At 40.2% G+C, this 25,314-nt stretch overlaps 2 protein-coding genes and 2 non-coding genes across 11 annotated transcripts in view; 3 read left to right on the top strand and 1 right to left on the bottom strand.

The window, feature by feature from the left end:
- LOC140739804 (PWWP domain-containing DNA repair factor 3A-like) overlaps window positions 1-5,760 on the top strand; it is a 79,882-nt gene extending 74,122 nt beyond the window's left edge. For all 8 annotated transcript variants that reach the window (XM_073068343.1, XM_073068344.1, XM_073068342.1 and 5 more), the window contains one exon: window positions 4,259-5,760. In XM_073068343.1, coding sequence (XP_072924444.1) covers window positions 4,259-4,343 — 85 coding nt within the window. In that variant the 3' untranslated portion in view covers window positions 4,344-5,760. The remainder of the gene's footprint in view (window positions 1-4,258) is intronic.
- Window positions 5,761-12,615: 6,855 nt separating this feature from the next.
- Window positions 12,616-12,688, bottom strand: trnaf-gaa (transfer RNA phenylalanine (anticodon GAA)). Its single transcript has one exon. It is a non-coding gene; the product is annotated as a tRNA-Phe (tRNA).
- A 212-nt stretch (window positions 12,689-12,900) lies between these two features.
- trnan-guu (transfer RNA asparagine (anticodon GUU)) lies at window positions 12,901-12,974 on the top strand. Its single transcript has one exon. It is a non-coding gene; the product is annotated as a tRNA-Asn (tRNA).
- A 141-nt stretch (window positions 12,975-13,115) lies between these two features.
- Window positions 13,116-25,082, top strand: ndufs7 (NADH:ubiquinone oxidoreductase core subunit S7). Its single transcript, XM_073068341.1, has 8 exons — window positions 13,116-13,202; window positions 17,139-17,175; window positions 20,607-20,675; window positions 21,924-22,041; window positions 22,366-22,545; window positions 23,905-23,951; window positions 24,058-24,146; window positions 24,852-25,082. Exons 1-8 carry the CDS (start codon window positions 13,187-13,189, stop codon window positions 24,947-24,949), a joined length of 654 nt encoding a protein of 217 aa, XP_072924442.1. The 5' UTR covers window positions 13,116-13,186; the 3' UTR covers window positions 24,950-25,082.
- The last annotated feature ends 232 nt before the right edge of the window (window positions 25,083-25,314 follow it).

Below are 25,314 nucleotides of genomic sequence, written 5' to 3'. Positions count from 1 at the left end.
TTGAGCACTTAGGCACAAGGTGGAGAGCTGCAGGTGCCATTGGCCATAATGAGCTACAATGTGTGCCAGAAACAGTACCCTGTCTTGGAAACAAGGTGCTGTGGAAATACTAAGAACTCCAGAGCAACTTAAGAGTTTCATTTTAAGAGTTTATTAACATGATATCATGGAGAGCCTGCAGCAGTCTCCACTGCCACCAGAGCTCTGAATTTTAGGTTATACAGAGCTCATATTTATCCAGCAAGACAAACAACTTCACATGACTTTGTTGGGCATCCCACAGTCAGTACATGATGAATTGTTAAGATGGCATGTCAGTTATCGCTGAGCACGAGTCTAACAATCCTCTTTGTTCCCTGTTATCAGGACTCAGGATTTACATCTGAGCACAAGTCTAACCGTCCTCTCTATTCCCTGATATCAGAACACATGATTTGCCCCCAGGTGCACCCCCCCTCCTGGTTCCAGGGGCTTAGTATTCTGTTTATTTGAATTCATGGTGCTACGCTTATCTTCCACACTTATTCTCGACTTGCATTAGCAGTCTTGTCCAGCCTCTTCTGAGTCGTCAAGTATCCCCTCATACACTACTTTTAACTATTTCTACCACACAAGGATTGGCTATTAATTATGAGGTTCGGGTGTAAGAAGAAAGATGGGTGACACTATTGATTACTGTGAATATTGATGTAGAGAAAAGATGACGTGGAGAAAAAAAAATCAAAATCAGGTTTATTAACACCGGCATGTGGCATGAAATTTATTAACTTGGCAGCAGCAGTTCAATGCAATACATAATATAGCAGAGAAAAAATAATAGTAAATAAACATGTAAATCAATTATGTATATTGAATAGATTTTAAAAAGTGCATAAACAGAAATACTGTTTTTTTTAAAGTGAAGTAGTGTCCAAAGTTTCAATGTCCATTTAGGAATCGGATGGCAGAGGGGAAGAAGCTGTTCGTGAATCGCTGAGTGTGTGCCTTCAGGTTTTTGTACCTCCTACCTGATGGTAACAGTGAGAAAAGGGCATGCCCTGGGTGCTGGAGGTCCTTGATAATGGAAGCTGCCTTTCTGAGACACCACTCCCTAAAGATGTCCTGGGTACTTTGTAGGCTAGTGCCCAAGATGGAGGTGACTAGATTTACAACCTTTTTGCAGCTTCTTTCAGTCCTGTGCGGTAGCTCTTCCATATCAGATAGTGCTGCAACCTGTCAGAATGCTCGCTATGGTACAACTATAGAAGTTTTTGAGTGTATTCGTTGACATGCCAAATCTCTTCAAGTTCCTAATAAAGTATAGCCACTGTCTTGCCTTCTTTATAACAACATTGATATGTTGGGACCAGGTTAAATCCTCAGAGATCTTAATACCCAGGGTCTTGAAGCTGCTCACTCTCTCCACTTCTGATCCCTCCGAGGATTGTTATGTGTTCTTTCATCTTGCTGTTCCTGAAATCCACAATCAGCTCTTTTGTCTTACTGATGTTGAGTGCTAGGTTGTTGCTGCAGCACCACTCCACTAGTTGGCATATCTCACTCCTGTACGCCCTTTCGTCACCACCTGAGATTCTACCAACAATGGTTATATCATCAGCAAATTTATAGATGGTATTTGAGCTTTGCCTAGCCACACAGTCATGGGTAAATAGAGAGTAGAGCAGTGGGCTAAGCACACACCCCTGAGGTGCGCCAGTGTTGATCGTCAGCATAGAGGACATGTTATCACCAATCCGCACAGATTGTGGACTTCTGGTTAGGAAGTTGAGGATCAAGTTGCAGAGGGAGGTACAGAGGCCCAGGTTCTGCAATTTCTTTACTTTATTGTCACCAAACAATTGATACTAGAGCGTACAATCATCATGGCGATATTTGATTCTGCGCTTCGCTCTCCCTGAAGTACAAATCGAAGTAAATATAATAAAAATTTAAATTATAAATCATAATTGGAAAATCATAATCTAGAAAAGGGAAAGTAAGGTAGTGCAAGTCAGGTCCGGATATTTGGAAGGTACGGTCCAGCTCTGGGTCAGGATCCGTTCAGCAGTCTCATCACAGTTGGAAGGAAGCTGTTCCCAAATCTGGCAGTACGAATCTTCAAGCTCCTGAACCTTCTCCCAGAGGGAAGAGGGACAAAAAGTGTGTTGGCTGGGTGGGTCGTGGCCTTGATTATCCTGGCAGCACTGCTCCGACAGCGTGCGGTGTAAAGTGAGTCCAAGGATGGAAGATTGGTTTGTGTGATGTCCTGGGCTATGTTCACGATCTTCTGCAGCTTCTTCCGGTCTTGGACAGGACAACTTCCATACCAGGTTGTGATGCACCCTAGAAGAATGCTTTCTACGGTGCATCTATAAAAATTAGTGAGGGTTTTAGGAGACAGGCCAAATTTCTTCAGAGTTTCTTGATCACGATTGTGGGAATGATGGTATTACCTGAGAGCTATAGTCGATGAACAGCATCCTGGTGTAGGTGTTTGTGTTTTTTTGGTGCTCTAAAGCCATGTGGAGAGCCATTGAGATTGCGTCTGCTGTTGACCTATTGTGGCAATAGGCAAATTGTAATGGTCCAGGTCTTTGCTGAGGCAGGAGTTCAGTCTAGTCATGACCATTCTCTCAAAGCATTTCATCTCTGTCGATGTGAGTGATAGTCAACATGGTTAGAACTGGGGAACAATAGCAGTGCCGTTACACTAATGGAAGTATTTAATAAGCTGACTGCTATTGGATAAATCTGTCCAAAAGCTTTAGAATGGTTGTGATGATGCATATCAAATGGCCTAATAGTTACAAAGATAGTATAAGTAGCAAAGGAGAAATTTTGTCAAGTATATTTAATGGAGCAATATTGACCAGCATATTTCCAGTCTAAATATATTTGGATTGAGTGAATGAAGGAGTATGATTGGAAAAGTTGTTGAAGGAGTTGCTTATTCCGTACCCCGTGAATGCAATGGGAAAGGATAAAGGTCACTAAAGCAAACTTTTTCACTTGGAAAAGTTTTACCATGAGATGAACACAGTGGATACAGTTGCAAGAAAGTTTGTGAACCCTTTGTAATTACCTGGTTTTCTAAGTCACAATAATAGACAAAGAAGTTCACAAACTTTTTCTTGCAACTGTGGAAGAAAAGTAGGGATGACTTTGTACCCAGCAAAAGGCTGCATCAGTTAGAGTGATCCCATTCCCATTGTCATTCTGACATGTTGGTCCATAGCTGCCTCTTCTGCCACGATGAGGTCACTGTCAGGTTGGAGGAGCAACGCCTCGTATTCTGTCAAGTTGGACTCCAACCTGATGGCATGAACGTCCATGTCTCCAATTTCTAGTAACTTTTTCCCCTTCCCTTTCCCTCATCTTTATTTCTCCACTCTGGTCTCTTACCAATCTCATCACCTACTGGTCACCTCCCTCAGTGTCTCCTTCCTTTGTTCCCATGATCCACTCTCCCCTCTCATCAGATTCCTCCTCCTCCTGTCATTTGCGTTTTCCATTATCACCACCCAGTTTCTTATTTCATCCCACCCATCTGGCTTCACCTATCACCTTTGAGCTTTTCCTTCTCCCCCTCCCCCATCACCTTACTCTAGCTGCTTTCCCTTCCTTTCCAGTTCCGATGAAGGGTCTCGGCCCAAAACATCGACTGCTTATTCCTTAGATGTTGCCAGACAACTTCCTCCAGCATTCTGTGCTTTATTAGTAGACAGTTGCCTCTCTGATTCTTGTGGTATGCCACAGAGATGTGTGCTGGGTCCTTTGTTTGTCATCTGACATCAGAATCAGCGATCTGGGTAATAATGTGGAAAAGTGGGTCAGTAAATTTGCAAATGTCACAAAGATTGGGGAGTGTAGTAGACTACAAAGAAGTCTGCCAAACCTTAGTGGGATCTGGACCAGCTGGGAGAAAAATAGCTGAAGAGTGGCAGATAGAATTTAATGTAGGCAAGTGATAGGGGTTGCATTTTGGGAGACAAACCAAGGTAGAACATACGTAGTGAGTGGGAGGGCACGGGAGTGCAGTAGAACACAGGTAAGGGGATAAGCTCCATAATTCCTTGAAAGTAGTGTCACAGATAGATGGGAAAATAAAGAGAGCTTTTGGGACATTGGCCTTCATAAATCAAAGTATTGAGTACGGGAGTTGGGATATTATGTTGAAATTGTATAAGACATTGTGAGGCCTAATTTAGAGTATTGTCTGCAGTTCTGATCACCAACCTAGAGTATGAAAATAATATTATTGTGAACTCTTATTTTTCAGGGAAGTTGAACATTTTAACAAGGAGATTGAAAATGAAATGATGCTGAAGCAACAGCATTTGAACGAGGACGAATCCACAAGCTAAACCTTTTATTCTTGAAATGAAATTATAATATATGTATGAAATTGAATGAAATCCATATTTTTGCATCAAATTAATGTGTTCTTTAATAGAAAGATGTTCTATTAAGAGTGTGTTTCTTATAAATTGATTAAACCAAGGGTGTACAGCTATCTTGAATTAAAATATTTAAATATACTATCAGAGGAGGGTTAATGATCAAAAAGGGTCAAGTACTTTTGGATCTGAATTTATTTTTTAAGTGGAAAGCCATATTTCACAAAGTTTGGTCTTTGACGAGTGCACTATATACTTTTTTTTCTACCCCCTCTCTGAATCATTCAGCATTTGTGAATTGATTTATTTGCTTTTGAGTTCCATTAATATTTGTCCCTGGACTAAACTGTAATGCTGGGCTTCACTGTTGTCACTGTATGCCAAATCTAATACGGGAGGACTGCTCATTGACAAATCTTACATTTGGAGATATTTTTGGTACATTTTCTTTTTATTTTGTTTATACAGTGGCAGTTGAAACCATATTTTTGTAAATTTCGGTTATCAAATGTATTGAGAAGTGATGCATGTTACATGTGAATAACTTATAAAATGCATACCCCCAATATGTTTTGTATGTGTTAATTGCTGACTAACATTTAAGTTTGATAACAATAGCTTGATAGTCTTACAGATTTCATCAGATTGGCAATGCAATGGGGATTCTAAGATGTGGCCTGAGTGGAACTTGTAACCTTGAAGTTCTCCATCAATTTTCTTCAGCCGTTTAAATAAATATTTTGGAAGTCCAATGAGATGATATTTATATTTTATATTCTATACCTGGATTAGGCAATGGATAACGTGTTGAGAAAAATCAGTTTTTAATTCATTTGACAACTTTAATTTGATATAAATTTGAAGTCTAGATAGAAATAAGTTTGAAATAAATTATAAAATATCCATGGGCCAAATGTTAGTTACATTCATTCTGCTGACTATATCCATGAGTGTTTTGTGGAATGTATATAAATTTAGAATGTTGAGCTGTAGCTGTGGTTTCAGTTGCAGCTTTTTTTTTTAAACCAGGAATTCTTTGCTATTTTGGAGATATTTTGCATTATATTGCTTTGTATGTGATTTAAAAAGCAGCATTGGCCATTAGTTGTTAGGTCTTCATTGGACACTATGAAAAGCAACAGCCATAACAATAAACATTATTTTTTTGGTGTGTACATATATGAATAAATGTGTTATTGTAGACTGCCATTATCTCAGACAACCTGGCTGTCTGAGTCTCCTAATTTGTTTTTGTACCGTATAGCCTACAGTATAATAAGGGACTACTTTATGTTTCAGTAACACATCGTTGAATATTAGGCGCATATTGATCTGTACACGTGTGCCAAGTTTGGATTCAGCTAGTAAAGAACCATGAACCTTAGCTCCTGTCTCCAGCGTTTTTATTATAGCATTGTTGTGTAATCAGGCCACATACACAACAAATTGGTGACGAGGTTAATGAACCTACATCGTACCAGAATGCCGTGTTTTAATTGATAATAACACTCGGAGGAAGGGCGCAAGGAGCGGGAGAAGGAGGCAGAGCGAGGCCGTCAGTCTGAAAGGAAGCGGTAGCACAGCCGGGGTCGGGAACGTCGGGAGACCAAGAAACACATTCGGAGCTGCAGCACGTCCAGCCGAGACCACAGCCAGCACTGACTCCCAGGGGCTGAGGGTTGCCTGCCCCATAAGTGAGGTAAAAAGGAGCGACACTCACACATCTAGACGGAGTGCGCTCATGGCGCCAGCAAAAAGGTTACATGAGTCAAAAAAAAGGGAGAACAGGGCTAAATTAACGTAACAAAGATAGTGATGATTGAAACCATTACAACATTTGATAGCATTGAAGACTGGGCAACTTACATTGAGAGAGTGGAGTTATATTGTGATGCTAACAATGTTAATGATGAAAAGAAAGCCAGCATCTTACTTAGTATTATGGGAGCAAAAACATACGGCCTACTACAGAGCTTGTTACCCAGTGAAAAGCCAGCTGACACAACATTCAAGCAAATAGTAGACACTCTCCAGCAGCATTTAAACCCCAAACCACTAGTCATTGCTGAAAGATTTAAATTTCACAATCGGAATCAGAGCAAAAGTGAAAGCATTTCTGAATGTTGTGCTGAATTGAGCAAATTATCTGAACATTGTCAATTTAGAGCAGGTCTATCGGATGCATTGAGGGATAGGTTAATGGTTGCCATGCATTGTGAAACCACACAGAAGAAGCTTCTGTGTGAAAGGGACCTTACATTAGAGAAGGTGCTGAACATTGCATTATCAACCGAAACAGCTGCATGAGGTGCTTCCGAGATACAACAAAAATCTGAAATGTGCTACAAATAAAATGTCACTGAACAGAAATGAAGGAAAGAAATGTTACCGTTGTGGGAACAGGTCACATGACCTGGATGACTACTGGTTTAAAGACAATGCAGAAACTGGCAAACAGGGCCACATTGGCAGAGTATGCAAAGCTAGTCAACAGCAGAAAAAGGGCAAAATGCAGAGAAACAAGAAACCCCAGAAAGAAAAAAACAACAAGGTTCACTAAATGAAAGAAGGCAGTTCTGATGAAAACGACTCAGGCAAAAGTGAATTGTCCTGTCTGCAACTTCACAGTGTGAAAGAGACAGATGATCAAAGAGTAATATGGCTCACTCCACAAGTGGCAGGTGTGAGACTGAAAATGGAGTTGGATACAGGCTCAGCTTTAACAGTGATCTCTGTACATGACTTTTTCACATAACTCTGAAACAAACTAAACTTCTGCTAAAGACTTACACGGGACAGAAAGTGCATCCCAAAGGTAAAATTAAAATGACAGTGACCTACGGAGACAAAACACAGCAGCTGAACCTCTATGTACTGAGAAATGGAGGACCACTGTTGCTGGGACGTGAATGGCTCAGGAAAATCCAGTTGGATTGGCACACCAACAAGGCGTTAGATGTGTCAACAAAGGAGGGCAGCTCGGCAGGGAAGATGCCCGCAGCTCTCCTCTCACCCATTGTCGACTATTACAATGCCGAGGAGGAGCTAGACAGCATCGATGATGAGGATGAACACAGTATACATGGCCACAACTCGGATGAGGATGCAAAGGAGACAGATATTGCCAATAAACAGGATGATGAAGACTACCTGGAAGTAAAAGAGTAGATGTACCAGGAGAAATTGACACCTCTCAAAAGACAGCTACAGCAGTTACAGGAAGGCACTTTGCAGGAGTATCAGGAAAGGATGAAGAAACTAGATCAGCACTACAAGGAAAGAATATGAAATGCAGAGTTTTTTTCTGCAACTGGAGACAGAACAAGTGGAAATGAATTATATTAAAGAGAAGAAAGCAGCAGTGAAGGAATGTGAAGATAAAAAGATTGAGAAGAAAAGAAAAAGATGATTGAGAATGAGAGGCTAACAATGGAACTCACAAGAGATTCTATGGAGGTAAAGCCAATAATGACTTGGAAACTAAGGAGGAGACCTGATGACCTTTTTCCAATTACAGACAAAAGATGAAAACCTGCACCTGTACAGTTAAATTACTTGTTAACAGATGAACAGATAATGGAAGATATGTGAACTCTCAATAAGCTTAAATCTCCGAAAGGACCAGCATCTCCATCTTCTCCTGAGCATCTTCCCAGCACCCCTGCTGAATCACCAGCACAAAGATATGAAGCACAAATAGAACATGGAAAGTTATATTACAATAAGAGATGGTATCATAAAAGTCAGGCTATCTATTTGGAATCCAAGGAGAATACGAAGATTGGCCATGTAATTAGCTCAGTTGGATCAAATGAGTAAGGAAGGTGTGATAGCACAAAGCTGTGTTTAAGACAGATGCACAGAGGAGTCTTCATTATACGGAGGCGATCTGCTGCCTAGGACTCTTACTCCCTATGCTCAGAGGTCGACTTTTATATGGAAATCTGTATTAAAACAAACAAGTTATTGACAGACGTTACCCAGAGAGGCAGAGCAGACCCCCCAGAGACTTGAGTTATTAATGGGTCTTAGACCAAAAGTTTATATTTAAAAAAAGGCTTGTTATAATGTCATTTGATATTAAGCTAGTAAGTAAACGAATGGTAGGTGTTTGTATGTTAAGGGTAAACGTATTTGTTTAGCATAGTGTCCCAGTTAAACAGTTGCTACACTATTAAAATAAAAGGGGAGGAGTGTACCACATAGCCTACAGTATAATAAGGAGCTACTTTATGTTTTAGTAACACATCGTTGTATGTGCTATTTGGCGCATATTGAGCATGTGTTATTAGGTGCGTATTGATCTGTACGTGTGTGCCGAGTTCAGATTCCGCCAGTAAAGAACCATGAACCTTAGCTCCCGTCTCCAGTGTTTTTATTAATAGCATTGTTGTGTAACCAGATAGATAGATAGATACTTTATTCATCCCCATGGGGAAATTCCATGGGAAAACCAGGCCACATACACAACAGTTTACTTTGTATTTGTGTTAATTTTAACACAATTTGCTGAACAATTAGTCCCTTCGTAACGGTGAAGAAGGCTGAGAATTGATATCATTAGTTTATCCCAGCAGAAAGGAAGATGGCAGATTTAAGAGTGCTCCCATCATATTATGACGATACAACTTCAATTGCAGATTGTTTTGTTAAATCGTGCCTTAAAGGTTACTTTTCAGTACTTTGGTGATTTATCCATGGTAATTGCCATTACAAGCAAATACCTAAACCTTATTGACATAATTGAATGGTTCAGTTTAATATCAGATATGTATGCAACCTGAAATTCTTAATCTTTTCAGACATCCACAAAAGAAGAAACCCCATAGAATGAATGATAGAAATATCTGAACCCCGAAGCCCCCTCCTCCCATTGCACAAGCACTTTGAGAACACAGTCTGCATGAATCGATGAGATCTACCCAGGTTACTGCATTTGTTCTAAATTAAACTCTTAATGAACAACTAAGGGAAAATGGTTCAAGCACTATTGAGTAAATCATAAGTTCAGGAATAATTGAAGTTTACCTTGTGTTGCCCAATTTTACACAATCCAGTTTTATTGTAAACAAAGTAAAATAAAGTAATTGAGAGTGAAATAAAGAAGCTGCATCTACGTAATGGAAGCTGTAATGTAGTTCCAGGTTTGGATAGGGCCTATATCTTTTGATGTTGAAGTCTTGCTGTGTGCACTTTGTCAGCAGGTACAAAAGTAAACAATGATCAAGGTTTCAGCACAGGTTAAAAATTAATGATTTCTAAAAGAAAAAAGACAAGAGTTTCTAAATAGGATGCAGTAATGAATGATAATAGAATTTTGTGGTTAATGTTTAGATAATGCAATGTTAATTTCTCTGTATACTAAAATCCAAAACAAAATTGTCAGGTACACTTTATCACTGAGCACCTTGCTCTGCCCCTTTCTTAAATTACAAGATTCCTTGTACGTAGTTACTGAATGACAGGTCATTGCCTTTGATCCCTATTTTCACAGAGCATTAACTGTCTAAAATTAAAGATGGTTTTTCATCAGCTGTATCATCATACAGTATTTTATCCTAAGATAAACCAATTATTCTGCCTCTGGACTAATACTACCCATTTGATCAACCTGAATTTGATTAGTGCCTCATGGCCATCTTGGTATTGCTGTGTAGTTGTCCAAATCTTGTTTCCTGAATCAGTAAATCCTCTCCATGGACTTGTTGAGAATATAAAATTGCTTATTTTTAAGTGTTTTAACTGTTCAAAATTCTTCCTTTTGCTTTCGAATCTGTGGCTTTGTTTTTCCCTAAATCTGTAATCCTGTTTTGAGATAACTGCACCTTTTGTATCATGGCCTTGTGTTTGTCAGATTTCACTTCTGCACCATTTTGGTGCATGTGCCTTCAGCTGTTTTAACACTAAAAACATTGCTCTTTATATTTAAGTAAGCACTAATGATCCAAAAAAATGCAAATTTTATTAAATTACTTCATCACTACAGTGAGTTGCACATTGGAATCAGTGGATTCTCATCAGGATAGAAAGGCAAGCAGTATTGTAGACATAAACAAAATTCCTGCTTTACCTTTGGACTTCATGGAGTCCAGCAGTGTGGTACAGCGAGGATGTTACCTGTGAATATCAGACAACCAGATTTAAGACAAGAAAAAAAATGAAGGATCAATGAATGGGGTAAAAAAAATGTTGATGCTGGATATGCAAAAGTGGAATGTTGGAAGTACTCAGTAGCATCAAGAGGGTGCTGTGTATTTAGTATTTTGGTAATTTTTGAGTAATATAAATATATGATTAAGCATTCTTGGCTTACATAATTCATTGGGTTATATTTAAAAAGTACGGGAATAGCATACATCATTATGCCATCATGTTCAAATACGAGTGCCTCGTTAAACTGAAAACAAAGTGGACATGTTTCCTGGCTCCTGTGTATTTTTTCAATTAATCTCTGGAGCTGCAAAACGTAGCCTTGCAAGTAAGTTTTAAAACTAACACAAGACGACTACCTATCGGCTGAAACGCAGAGCACGAAGACTTGAGTATTTTTTAAAAGCACACTGTGTGCTTCTTTGCAAGGGGGGAAAAATAGCCAAATTAAAACAAAATGCAGAAAACAGGCAAAATTCACAGGTTTATGAACAGCAAGTACCTGGTAACTTCTTTAAAAAACAGACATCGCTGGTACATCAGAAAGATAGATGCATTCGACTGCACAACAGATAATGGGTGACATATATTGAATAAATTGTGCAGTAATTTAAAGCAAATGGAATGGCCAATAAGAAACCAGTGCTAGTTTTACTGTGTCAATTGGTGGAAGAACATACAGCTTGCTTAGAAGTTTGTATGCCCTAACCACAGCAGCAAAAGTGAGCCTTGTTGCTATAAGGAAAATAATGCAGGAACATTTAGAACCAAAACCATTGTTGATTGCAAAATGCTTTAGGTTTCATAAGCAGAATGAAACGCCAAGGTCTATTAAGTAACTTGGAAATTTTCTTGTAACCATCCCCTGATTGGAGCTTTTCAATAACCCTCTCGCAGAGTTGCTTGGAGTGTTTTTTGTCTTCATGGTGTAGTTTTTGCCAGGATACTGGCTCACCAGCAGTTGGACCTTCCAGATATAGGTGATTTTTGCTACAATCAATTGGATCACCTTGACTGTACACAAGTCTCCAAAAAGAAATCTCCATTTAAGTGATTTGGGGGGAGATACTTATTTGTACTTAATTTAGATCACTTTGTAGAGATCTGTTTTCACTTTGATATCAAAGTTTTTTTCTGTTGATCGGTGTAAAAAAAACCAAATTAAATCCACTGTGATTGAATGTTGTAAAACAAAACATGAATACTTAAAAACGGGGTGGGGGGGGGATACTTTTTATAGGCACTGTATGCAAAGTTCTCCCCAGCCTCATGAGCTTGATGCCTTTAAATCTCACGACTGCTATTTCATTGTCTCGAAGCATGGTGGAGGCAAAAAGCTCTTATGCAGTTTTAAAGTACCAGAACTATTGATGTACGTTCAAAACACAGATACATTTATACAAGAAATTGTAGAATTTTAAAAAAGATACAACTCCATTTGCTATAGTGAGGTAGTGATTAGAGTTGTGTCGTATAGTTCAAGAAGCGAAAGTCTGAAGGGCAGTAACGTGCATGAACCCGATGGTGGGGCACTTTAGAGTTCTCTACCTCCAGCCCGAAATCAATCAATCAATTTCTCTCTCTCTCAACTCTCACTCATCAGCACCTGTGAATCATCCAACAACAGTAGTGTTTGGGTTGAGAACCTTCAACAGACTGGAGTTTGAAGTAGGACAGGAACTAGGATGTTGTTCAGTTCAAAGACACAGTGTAGGAAACAGAATACCAGTCAAAGGAAAGGAGTACGGCAAACATTACCTAGAGAGCATTCATTATGCTGAACTATCGGAATTTCCCAGACGTTGGACAGCGGATTCTCGGAGTTGAAATGCCCTTCTGCCATGCCATCAATTTCTGTTTTCATGCTCCAACTTCCTAATTAGATTCCTTCATTTCCTGCCCTTTATAGTCTCCAACTATCGCCTCCCAGTCTGTCATTACTTCCACCTTTTCCCTCCTCCATCCAAAGCAAAATATCCAGTATCTTACTTACTGCTCTATATTTTTAAATAAATATTTCCCCATATGAAATATGTCCAAAATGGAACTTTAAACTACAAAGGAGTTACTTTTCTGAAAAAAAACAATGTGCCGAAACCCGGGATCGAACCAGGGACCTTTAGATCTTCAGTCTAACGCTCTCCCAACTGAGCTATTTCGGCACCACGGCCATGGTTACCTGGTGCAGGGGTTAAGTTCGCAGACTTTGGTGTTATTCTATTTGAAGAAATATGTTTGTTTTCCTTTGAGTCTGCCTTATCTCGTAGCAACATGGTCGGAAACGATGTTGCTCCGCCAGGGAATATCTGACACAATTTTCGCCCAATAATCTAGTTGCCTTTTACATTCTTTCTCACGCATTTTCAGCAAGTCAGTCTCTGTGGCGCAATCGGTTAGCGCGTTCGGCTGTTAACCGAAAGGTTGGTGGTTCGAGCCCACCCAGGGACGGGCGAGAGTAATTTTAAATTAAACTGCTTTATATTATTATTTGAATTGTTATTGTGACAACAGCTTAAGAAACGAGATATCGTTTCGGACAATCTTTCGTTAATTTTAATTCTGTTTGTGTTTATTTTTTACTAGCCCGGAACTTTCTATCAAATCCCTGCATATTCCGGAGGTTGGGGACATCATTCGGGGTGGCAATACTTCCGGTCAAAATGGCGTCGGTAGGCGGTGAGTATTTTGGTGGTTGGTTTTGCAGGGTCTTGTTCGTGTTTGGGTTTCTGTTTCTGAGCCGATACCCTGAGTTTGTGGCCGAGATGTATAGCAGGCCCCCGGCGGCGGTGGAGGCCGGCTTTAATTGCGTGCGGCTTTTGCAGAACGCCCGAGTTAACGCTGACCTTGACGGCGTCGGGCTCGCAACATTCAAACAAATGCGGCGAGTTGCTGCATTTAAACTATACTCCGTGCACACACCGCCCATCCCGTGCCCCCACTGTTCTCCTTGCTGTCCTTAAACCCACCCCGCCGTTCTCGCCCCATGCCCATGACCCCGCTGCCCTCGCACCTTCGCTTCACCGTGCGCCCATGCCGGCCCCACTATTTCTTCCCCCCCCCCCCCCCCCAATGCCTTCTTTTCCTTTGTTATTAACACTTGTAGACGTTGAAACCCGATCCATCTTGTACAGAGATGTATCCAGAAAAATTCAGCAGTTTCAGCACACACTGCTGGAGATGCCGTGAGTTGGACAAGTCAAACCGATCTTGTAAACACAAATTACACTGCAGATGCTGTGGTCAAATCAAGACGTACAAACAAGCTGGATCAACTCAGCAGGTCGGGCAGCATCCATTGGGAAGGAGCAGTCAACGTTTCGGGTTGAGACCCTGTCTGCTCCGTCAGTTGGAAGTTCTTTTGTTATATTGGAAGAGAGTAAGAACGGTGTTCCCTATTTCCCGGCCAGAGCTCTTCTTTCATGATCTGGGCTTTGTTAAACGCTTGGGTTTGTGGGAGCTTGTAGTGCTGGTGACACTGCAGAAGTTGGAAGTGCTTTGGAGTGATTCGAGTTTGTAATCAAAACCAAACTTCTTACTACTTGGACTTGGATATCACTACCCTGCTTCCAACATTTATCCCGTAAAAACTGCTGATACCTTTGCCTCAAACACTTACTGTGGTAAAGGATACCCTTTCAGTAGACAAGTTCCTCTTAATGTTTTTGCTGTCAGTATATCCTCAACATTGTTTTGAAGCTATCTCCTTTTCTTATGCCATTTTCTCCTGTGGAAGTGGTTCAGTACTTCCTATTGTTGAATAATGACACCAAAATCTACTCTGTTTTCCGCAATCGCCAATGCACATAGCTTTGCAACTTTTAAAATCTACACTATGCAGGTAGCTATAGATAAGGCTAAGTATGGACCTTGTTAGAGTGTATTAAATTGGCTTGCCAATAGAAGACTGGTAGTGGCCGATGTGACTTATTCTGGCTGGAAGTCTATAACCAGTGATGTTCCACAAGGGTTCATACAAGGATCTCAGCTGTTTGTGATATATCTAAATGACCTGGATAAAATGTAGATGTGTTAGTAAGGGCAGATGATGTGGATAGAGTAAAACAGGGGTTCCAACATTTTTTATGCCATGGAACAGTAAAGCAACAGGTCTTCTGTGACTGTGAGCAAAGTCACCGGAGAGACACTGAAATTGGTGGATATATCAGTCTTTATTTGACGAAACGAGCAGGCATAATATTAGAGACACTCTTGGAAGGAGAGGCTTATAACTGCAAATCACATCACATTTTTATACCCTAAGATCAGTTGTAACTCAATACAGTTTTAATAGTTACAGTGACATTGTTTACTTCAATACTTTGGGTTGATAATGTTTTCTTTGAGTTACATATAATGTTCAAACACATAGATCTTCACACCAACACTCCAGAAACTCTAGATTGAATGTTAATCACTATTTTCTCTGAGCTGCATTCCTGCATCTGCTGACTTCTCAGGTCAATGGGATGTTTCCTGGTTTGTAGTTGACCTCCTGTCTGCAGCTCCAGAAAGCCCATTGTTTTGAGCTTCATTTTAAACTCAGTCTACAAGACACATTAGGATCTGAAGACTGGTTCTGTTGAAATTAATATTTGCTATATACTATACCCTCAGAATATGCCCCCAAAGGGACTCTTGAGTTGGAAACCCCTGGAGTAAGATACAGCGTGATATAGATCAGTTGCAAATTCGGTGGAGAAATTGCACTTTGGGAGATTAAATGTAGAGAGAAAGTACATTGTTAATGTCAGGGCCCTTAACTTGACGTCCAAAAGGATGTTGGGGTCCAAGTCCGTGGCTCCCTGAAAGTGTGCGCACAGACTGATCAGGTGGTAAAGAATATTGGCATGCTTTCCTTTGTTCATTGAGGTATTGAGTTCAAGAATCAGGTAGTTATGTTGCAGCTTTATAAAACTCAAGTTAAGCTGCATCTGGAGTATTGCACTCAGTTCTGGTCTACATTATAGGAAGGATGTGGAGGCTTTGGAAAGGATACAAAAGGGGTTTATCAGTATGTTACCAGATTAGAGGGCATGTGCTACAGGGAGAGGTTTGGCAAGCTTGGATTGGTTTTTATCTTTTTCCCAGGGTCGAAATATCTAATACTTAGACATGAATTTAACATGAAGAGGGAAATTTCAAAGGAAATATGGTGGTAATGGAGACAAATATAATAGAATTGTTTAAAAGCCTGTGAGCGGGCATATGAATTTGCAGAGAATGGGTGTAAATGGACATTGTGTAGGTAGATGAGATTTGTTTACATAGATTTTTGATTAGTTCAGCTCAACATTTTGGGTGAAAGAGCCTGCTCCTGTGCTATATTATCTTATTTATATTCACAGCATTACATTATTAATGGATTTTGCATCTGTTGCTGTTTTGATTAAAGAATTTTATTTAGAATTAAATGTTTTATAAGTAATAAAGATAGAAACAATATACAGTGGTTATGTTTAAATTGAACTATGTAAAGAATTCTATGAATGTATTTTGAAATTCCTACATCATGTCCAACGAGCAGACTTAAGCCATTCAGCCCATCAAGTCTGCTTCACTTTTTAATCATGACTGATTTATTATCACTCTCGGCCCATTCTCCTGCCTTCTCGCAGTAACCTCAGGTGCCCTTGCTAATCAAGACCCTATCAAGCTCTGCTTTCAACATAGCCAATGACTTGGCCTCCCTGCACGGCCGTGTATAACAATAAATTCCACAGATTCACCAACCTTTGGTTAAAGAAATTCCCCCTCATCTCTGTTCTAAAGAGATGTCCTGCATTCTGAGGCTGTGCCCTCACTATTGAAAACATCTCCTTGTCCACTCTGTCAAGGCCTTTCAATAAGATCCCTCCAACCCCCTCCCCCCATTCTACTAAACTCCAACGAGTAAGAACCCAGAACCATCAAACATGCCTTATACATTAACCCTTTCATTACTGGGATCATTTTCGTGAACCTCCACTTGACCTACAATGCCAGCACATCTTTTCTCAGATAAGGGGCCCACAGTTGCTCACAATACTCCAAGTGTGGTCTGGTCAATGCTTTAAAATGCCTCAATGTTACATCCTTGCATTTGTAGTCTTGTCCTCTTGGAATAATGCTAACATTGTATTTGCCGTCTTTATTACTGACACACCCTGCAAGTTAACTGTTACAAAATCCTGCATTAGGACACCCAAGTCCCTTTGCACCTCTAATTTCTAAATTCATTTCATTTAGAAAATGATCTATGCCTTTATTCCTTCTACCAAAGTGCACAACCACTTGCAAATGAATAAGAGATTGAGTAAAACTGTGTTAGAGAACTTTGTAAACCAAAAAAACAGGTTGTTAATAGTGCTTCATTGAAATGCAACTGCCACATATTCTATACAATCACAAATGTGATTTATTAGACATGTGATGCTGTTGATAAACCAGTCAAATTATTTTCTGGGATTTGTGAGAAGACTTTGAATTACCATCCTCTTATGATCAAGAGATATTTTACTGCATGAATAAAGCTAATAACTTGGTTTTTAATGGCTATAATGAGAAATGCATTCCTTATTTAGATTACTGTTACTACTACAATAGTTATATCTTCTACAAACTTGCTTCTTGCAGTTCTCCGTCTTGGCAGGTTCGTGAATTTCGTCTCCAGGTAAATCCATTACTTTTGCTTTACTTTAAAGCCAAAGACAGGGGTGGAGGGCACGATGTGAGTCTATTGATGTGGGTTGTCAAGGTTTTGCTGGCTGCACACTGTATAGAACCTACTCTCTCCTTGGCATAATAGGCTGCTGAGCAAGCCTTCAGTTGGCAATGGATTAAGAGGTTTGAGCCGAGGACCAGTGCTGCTGGGACACAAGCCAGGACCTGACCTGGGTGAAAGTGTCTGATGTTGAAAGATCTGAAACACCCAATGACCACAGGTTACATCGCTGATGATGAGTCCCAGTGCGTCCTAGGATGTATCTCAGCATCACATTTGCGCTCCTGGTAGTACAGGGAGTAGAGATCTAGATCAGTTGTATTCTGGCCTCAAATTAAAAACTGACTGCCAAACTGATGTTTCAGCTTTTTACCTCCAATATGCGGCCCTGTAGTACGCGGATCTCAATTTCTTAATTGGACAATTTCCATCAATGCCAGTCCTCAGCAAAGAAAACTGGCGAAGGAAGGAAAATGTAAAACAAAATGCTTGGAGTACAACGCACATTAATCATCATATGAAAGGAAACCACAGCTTGCATTCTAGGGGCATATCCTGGGATCTTACTAAAGTGTTAATTTTGCTATAGCAACCAGCAAGAATCTGGGGAGAAGTGAGATGACATTGATTGAACTGTTCTCTAATATAGAGTATTATACTTTTTTTTAAACATTACATTACACACAACTTGGCAACACAAACGAGAAAAGCTACAGATGCTGGAAATTTGATCGATACACACAAAATGCTGGAGGAACTCAGCAGACTGTACTATGGAGAAAAGTACAGCTGACGTTTCGGGCCGAAACCCTTCGGCAGGACTGGGAAAAAGGAGCAAGGAGTAGATTTAAAAGGTGGGGGAGGGGAAAAAGAAATGTGTGAAACCAAGTGATAGGTGAAACCTAGAGGGGGAGGGATGAAGTAAAGAGCTGGGAAGTTAATTGGTGAAAGAGACAGAAGGCCATGGAAGAAAGAAAAGGGGGGAGGAGCATCAGAGGGAGGTGATGGATGGGCAAGGACATAAGGTGAGAGCGGGAAAAGGGGATGGGAAATGGTGAAGGGGGGAGGCACTTTACCAGAAGTTGGAGAAATTAGTGTCCGTGCCTTCAGATTGGAGGCTGCCCAAATGGAATATAAGGGGTTGTTCCTCCAACTTAGGAGTGGCCTCATCATGACAGTGGAGGAGGCCATGGATGGACATATGGGAATGGGAGGTGGAATTAAAATGGATGGCACTGGGACGTCTTGCTTGTTCTGAAGGACGGAGCATAGATGCTTGGTGGAGCGGTCTCCCAATCTGTGTCGGGTCTCACTGATATACAGGAAGCCAAACACAGTAAATGGCCCCAGCATACTCACAGATGAAGTACCGCCTCACCTGGAAGGACTGTTTAGGGCCCTGGACGGTAGTGAGGAAGGAGGTGTAGGGTCAGGTGTAGCACTTGTTCCGCTTGCAAGGGTAAGTGCCAGAAGGGAGATCAATGGGGAAGGTGAAATGGACAAGGGAGTCACATAGAGACCAATCCCTGCGGAAAGTGGGGGTGGGGTGGGGATATGCTTGCTGGTGGGATCCAGTTGGAGCTGGAGGAAATTTTGGAGAATTATGTGCTGGATGCAATGTCTGGTGGGATGGTAGGTGAGGATAAAAGGAACTCTATCCCTGGTAGGGTGGTGAGAGGATGGGGTAAGAGCAGACATGCGTGAAATGGAAGAGATGCAGTTGAAGGCAGTATATATTACTTTCAGCTCTTCCTGATAGAGTTGTTACTATCGCCATTATAGCTGCTAAATCAATCCTGTAGGTGATGTAATGAGGACATCAAATGTGGAATTGGAATAATTCTGCCGGAGTTGGGAATTGAGAGCTGAGAGGATTTCATGGAGTTGTCAAGTAACAGAGAGATTAAAGGGTTTATCCTGCATGTTTCATTCTGACTTTCTTTTAATTCTGTTTTTGCTACCAGGACAAAGAAAATTTCTAATTAGGATACCAATTCAGACTATAAATAATAATTTTCCCTATCTGTCTGCCTTGGGTTGTTCAGAAGTTTTATTCTCAACAAGAACTTTTGAATGCATGTTTTTGTGTTACTGTGTTTGTTTCTTTCCTGGGTTTTAATTGTTATTGATGTCATAAGTATTATGTTTGTACCTTGACTGTTAAGCAAATCAGAGATGTAGTCTTTTATTGGAAAAAACTGTGATTGCTGTAATCATGTGGAATCCGACTTTGTAGAATAGCTGTAGACTTTCACACCTGCAGGATATTCCCTCAGCCTTCATAACTTTTGTTACATAAACATTGCAGCCAGGTTGTGTAAAGAGAAGTTAATGATGTAACCCTGTTTATTAAACATGAACATTTATAATGTGGCTAACAATGATGGGTATGACATATTAGCCAGCTTTGTCCTGTGGACATCTGAAGTTAAGCATATCATGTGAATGGAAAACCTATTTCTTTCTTCGTTCTAACTAACCACATGATTAGGGATGTGCAATATTTTCCCATTTCAGTTATTACTGACGTATGTTGATGTTAAAGCCCATCATTACTGTGTGAGGAGAGCTAGAAGCCCACTCTTTCCTCTCCTTGCTTCAGCAGTTAAGCAATCGTAACCTGACCTTTGTCCACTGGCAAAGATCTCGATCACTGTTCAGTGTTTTCCCAGATGGCGAGGCTAAACACAAACACCGGAGATATCGGAACTTTACGTATAGAATGCTTGCTAGTTTGTATCTACTGAGCTACAAAATTAAACCCAGCCCCAACCCTGGGGACCTGACCCAAATCCGTGGTAGCATGTTGCATAGCGTGACGCTATTACAGCTTGGGGAGTTTGGAGCTCAATTTCACCGTCTCTGTCTGTCCGCACCATGGAATGCATGGATTTTCTGGTTTCCTCCCAGTCCAGAGATATACTGGGTAGGTATGTTGGTCATTGTAAATTGTCCCCTGATTAGGTTACTGTTTGTCAGGGCTTGCTGGGGCAGCCCAGCTGGAAGGGCCATATTGCTAAATAAAATAAAAATCCTACGTAAACAGTTGGGTCCCATCAGGCTCAGGTGCAGAACCCAGGCTCTAATCTGTGGTGAGAATCTGAGCCAATTTGTGTTCAGATGCAACATCAGCTGCTTTTTGCATAGATGCTGCTCAAAATGATTGCCAAGTGTTTCCAGCATTTCCTGTGTTGATTCCAGATATTTCAGATTTGAGATATCCCAGCCAGTTCATTCAAGGTTTGTGTACTCCACCTTTCAAATTATGTCTTACTCTATTTCCCAAAAAAAATTATTCTGGTTAACAATATTTTTCAATACAGGTAATTAATGCACCTACTCCTCACATCTTATCTAACACCTATCATTTTTCTGTTAAGACCCAGTTCACTCCTTGCTAATCAATCACGGTGTCTCCATCAGACCACAGTGACAGAAAATGCAAGCAGGTAAGCATCATTTCTAAAACAAAACATTTCTTCATATCTCAAAATGGTTAAGTTGTACTTAAAGTGATATTAGTGTAATTGCTTATGGGGGGGGGGGATCCTAAGCCACTAAATGTATTTTGTGTCCCTTTCATATTCATATGAGCGCAGATACCTTGTATTTGGAATGGTAACAATTATTTTAAAACCTGACAATTGGAACAAAACGAGGAAGGAAAATGATCATTCTTTCACTCCAGTTTTCGCGTCTTCATCTCTCATGTTGCTCGAAAATGCCCAGCATAAGCTCCATCCATACATATTGCAACTCCAGCACTGAATATGACTTTAAAACAAAAGCAGTGAAACTTCCTTATGTTCCCACAGATGTGGGTAGACATTTGTTTCAATTGATTATGCTCATTGGTATCATTTTGTTCCAACTGCTGGCTTTTAGTTCACTCATTACCTTGACAACTTTAGTCTATTGTCTTCCCCAGCTGTCTTATTAGCATCTTCTGTCAATAAACTTGCTCAGTTGGAAGAAGCCAATAACAATATTTGAAGTTAATGGAATAAGATTAGATAAAATATTGGAAATGTATAAGAGTTAAAAGGTAAAAAAGCCTTCTTCAGTATTGTGGGGGTTGTTGCAGTCAGTGTTGGGGCCACTACTGACCTGCGACAAAGTACGGATCAAAGAGTATCTTGGCTTTCAGACACTATAAACCCATTGTACAATATCTCAGGCACAGTTCTGTGATATCACACGCTTTACTTGCCCAGATGAGTGCAACACTAATAGCATTTAAATAGTTTGACAGCATCTAGAATAAAACAGCCCACTTGATTGTCACCATATTCATTCTTTCCACCACTGTCACACTGTGACTATGGTATATGACAACTACAAATGTATTACTATTACTTACATTGGCCAATTGGGCAGCCCTTCTCAAAGCCACAATTTTTACAATTAAGGACGAGGGTGGCGGAAACATAGGAACCCCACTTGCAAGTTTTTTTTCTTAAAGTCTCTTAAATTTGGAAATATTCCCATTAATTCTCTGGGCCAGACCCTACCTGTTAATGCAGATGGAGTACTTGCACCACCACAGTGGCAGTTGTTCAAAGGATAGTTCACCACATTGTAATTAAAATGTTGGCCCACAGTATACAACTGAACTTGTATAATCCCCAATGATATGTTATAAATATCACTGTATTTTCTGTTTATTATCTAAAAAAAGTGGAATTCTTTGATTGCAGCTCACCACTAGCAAAAGAATCGAAAGCTGCATTGCCCAGCAAGAAGTTCTCACTTCCCAGCAACAAGGGGGAGTTTGTCGTCACAAAACTGGACGAGCTATTAAATTGGGCCCGGAGAGTAAGTGCAGTATTTATTTCCTGCAGTGTATGATGACCAGTTTTTACTGGCCACATTTGACTCTTTGGGACCTGATTGAAAATAAGGAACCTGTTGACTTTCAGGGATTCCCAAATTGCGGTCCTCAGACCCCCTCGGTTAATGGTAGGGGCTTGTGGCATTTAAAAGGTTGGAAGCTCCTGCTTTAGCTAGTATTTTGGAATAAGTTCCAAATAACAAAGACAGAAACCTTAATTTCACTTCATGCAAACATATTTTTCCCTGTTCTATTTGTTGAGTCATTATTTTTCCAGAGATTTAATTTATTTTCAAATTGATTTTCAGAGTTCTTTGTGGCCTATGACCTTTGGGCTGGCCTGCTGTGCTGTTGAAATGATGCACATGGCAGCACCCAGGTATGACATGGACAGGTTTGGCATCGTCTTCCGTGCCAGTCCCCGGCAGTCGGATGTTATGATAGTGGCTGGTACCCTCACAAACAAAATGGCTCCAGCCCTTCGAAAGGTAACCTCAATAACTGTGTGACCCTTCATGTGTTCTTTCTGCTTGTTTCCTACTTTAACTGATGAAAAAGAAAACACTAAGCTGAAACAATAGCAAAGGAAACTCAAAATGCATAGTGGATAGGCCAGTCAATGTCTTAAAGAGAAGAACAAATGTCAGGATGGTCTCATTCAGAACTACTCTGAAGGTCACAAGCTAGAAATGTATTCTGCCCCTTACCTGCCTGACCTGCTGTTTTTCCAACTTTGTTCGATGCTTGCACCTCCTAAGACAAATTGCTCTATAAAATTATATATGGCATGAGCCAATGATACAACTTATGATCAACAAATAAAGGATTCTGAAAATCTGTAATTTCACAAATGGCGTTTCTTCCTGAGACACTTATTTTAAGTTTGTTTGTTTATTTATTTATTCAGATATAGTGCGGAGTAAGTCCTTCGAGACATACCGCCCAGCAATCCCCCAGTGTAATCCCAGTCTAACCAATTTACAATGGCCAATTAATCTACCACCCTGTACATCCATGGGCTGGGAAGAGACTGGAGCATCCAGCAGAAACTCACACAGCCACGGGGAGAACATACAAATTCCTTACAGGCAGTGGCAGAAATAGAAATACTTTGAATGCCATCTGGTACATGGTAATGCCAATAGGTGGTTACAATTTCTCAGAGCCCTCATGACTGTAGCAAAAGGAACACCACAATTCTCCTTGGGGGGAATATCTTAGGGAGGGAAGCTTTTCTATCAATTTGTAACAGATTTACAATGATATAATGAAAGAGCAAAAAAAAATTGGTTAGCTCTATCAAAGAGTTCCCATGAGTGGCATCTTTCTGTCAGAACTGAAGCTATGATTTATGCTTAGTGAATACAGACCAGGCTGTGTTTAAAACTTGTCCATTGCACAGAGTTTACAGTACTAAAGTGCCATTAACCTTGAATGGTTCATGCTTCATGCAATTGTCCTCCCATCTTTCTTTACCAAATCATTTTCCTTTCTTCGCTGTTTGATAATATTGAATCATTCAGTACCAGTCTTCCTATGAACTCTTGTGGTTTACATCAACCTCTTGTAAAGAACTTTATCCTGATCACTTTATCTTGTATCTATAACCACTAGTTTTGGAATTCCTCATTAATTGCTCCTTAAAGACATCTGTAAGTCACCCCTCGGCCTCCTCTAACATCTCACGTTTTAAGCTTACACTAAACTTGTTGCTTTTGGCTTCATCAAAACTGAACCCCAGAAAAGGTCTGTGATGACAGGATTTTTAAAGCAAATGCAGTGCTATGAACCAAGTTAGTACATAGTTTGAGGTGAATTCTGTTGTTCATTATTTCTGTGCTGTGCAGGTTTATGATCAGATGCCAGAACCTCGCTATGTCGTCTCCATGGGCAGGTGAGAGCACTAACCATAGTCTGCATCATTGATTAGATTTAAACTATACCTTAATAATGTTTTTCCACACAAGGTACAAGCTTAACAATGTTTCTGTTTCAAACAGCTGTGCAAATGGTGGTGGTTATTACCATTACTCCTATGCCGTGGTGAGAGGCTGTGACAGAATTGTGCCTGTGGATATTTATGTTCCAGGTAAGTACTCTTAACCATAGGAAGATTGCTGCTCTATCTCTAAACATGGCTAATCGATACAGGTTGTATTGTATTAAAAGAGATCGGTGCAAAATTAGGTAATTTGGCCCATCAAATTGGCCTTGCCATGGCTGACTTACTATCCTTCTCAACCCCATTCTCCTCCCTTCTCCTCATAAATAAAGTGGAGACCTATCTTGAAAATGGACAAGATACAGGAGTGTCCATTATCTCATTGAATGACATGATGGCTGGGTACTTAATAGCCAGTGCAAACATGGTGGGCTGAAAAGTTCTTTACTGTATGACTCCATGGCAGAGCAGGCTTCAGGGACCTTTTGTGTTTCTTTTGCTTGTGCCCTTACAGTGGCTCTGTTGATTAAACAAGCAACTCCAAATTTGTTCCTTGCTCAAAATTGCTAGATTGATCTCGGCTTGGTTAACGGTTAGAATTGTTCTGACGAAGAGCACGCTGGGCCCTCCATAGTTGATCCAGTGAGCTTTGATGAATAATGCAAGTCCACAAAACAACGTTTGTAACGAGTGAATAGTTGGGGCAAGCTGATTGGGAGTTGGAAGGAAAGAATGGTTGTATCTCATTCTCATTCTATAAGGAATGGTTAAATTCCTTATAATGAGTTGCTGTTCTCTGTGACTTAAGTAATTTACTGTTTTCTTGGGTAACCAATGTCCTTTTTATGTTAGGTTGTCCACCCACAGCAGAAGCACTTCTATATGGACTGCTACAGCTCCAGAAAAAAATAAAGAGAGAACGAAGGATAAGGATTTGGTATCGGAAATAAATAAATAGTAAATCTGCAAGTAGTATTTATGAGGTTTGTGGATAATGATCTGATGCTGTGGTGGAGAATGATATTCTTTACATTCAATAATCATCTGTATCAATGTCCTATAAAACTTAGTTTTAACGTTGAAGCATTTTTATTGCTTTTCTTTCGTCTATTTTCAGTGTTATGCTCTGAGACGATAAGAGTTTCACAAAGCAACCACAACACTTTATATCCATGCTTTTGATGTGTTTACCTTTGCTATCGATTGCCTCCTGTATTTTGGCAACAGGTACTGATGAGATCGTTTCCCAATAAACTTTCTTTCCCTAGATTTGGGAAATGGTCCCTCTGGGGAATTGGCAAAACTCTATTGATAG

This window comes from Hemitrygon akajei, chromosome 16, assembly GCF_048418815.1.
Source record: "Hemitrygon akajei chromosome 16, sHemAka1.3, whole genome shotgun sequence".
Taxonomy (NCBI): Eukaryota; Metazoa; Chordata; class Chondrichthyes; order Myliobatiformes; family Dasyatidae; genus Hemitrygon; species Hemitrygon akajei.
The sequence above is the reverse complement of the archived record's forward strand: the minus strand, read 5'-3'. Positions and strand labels throughout refer to the sequence as shown.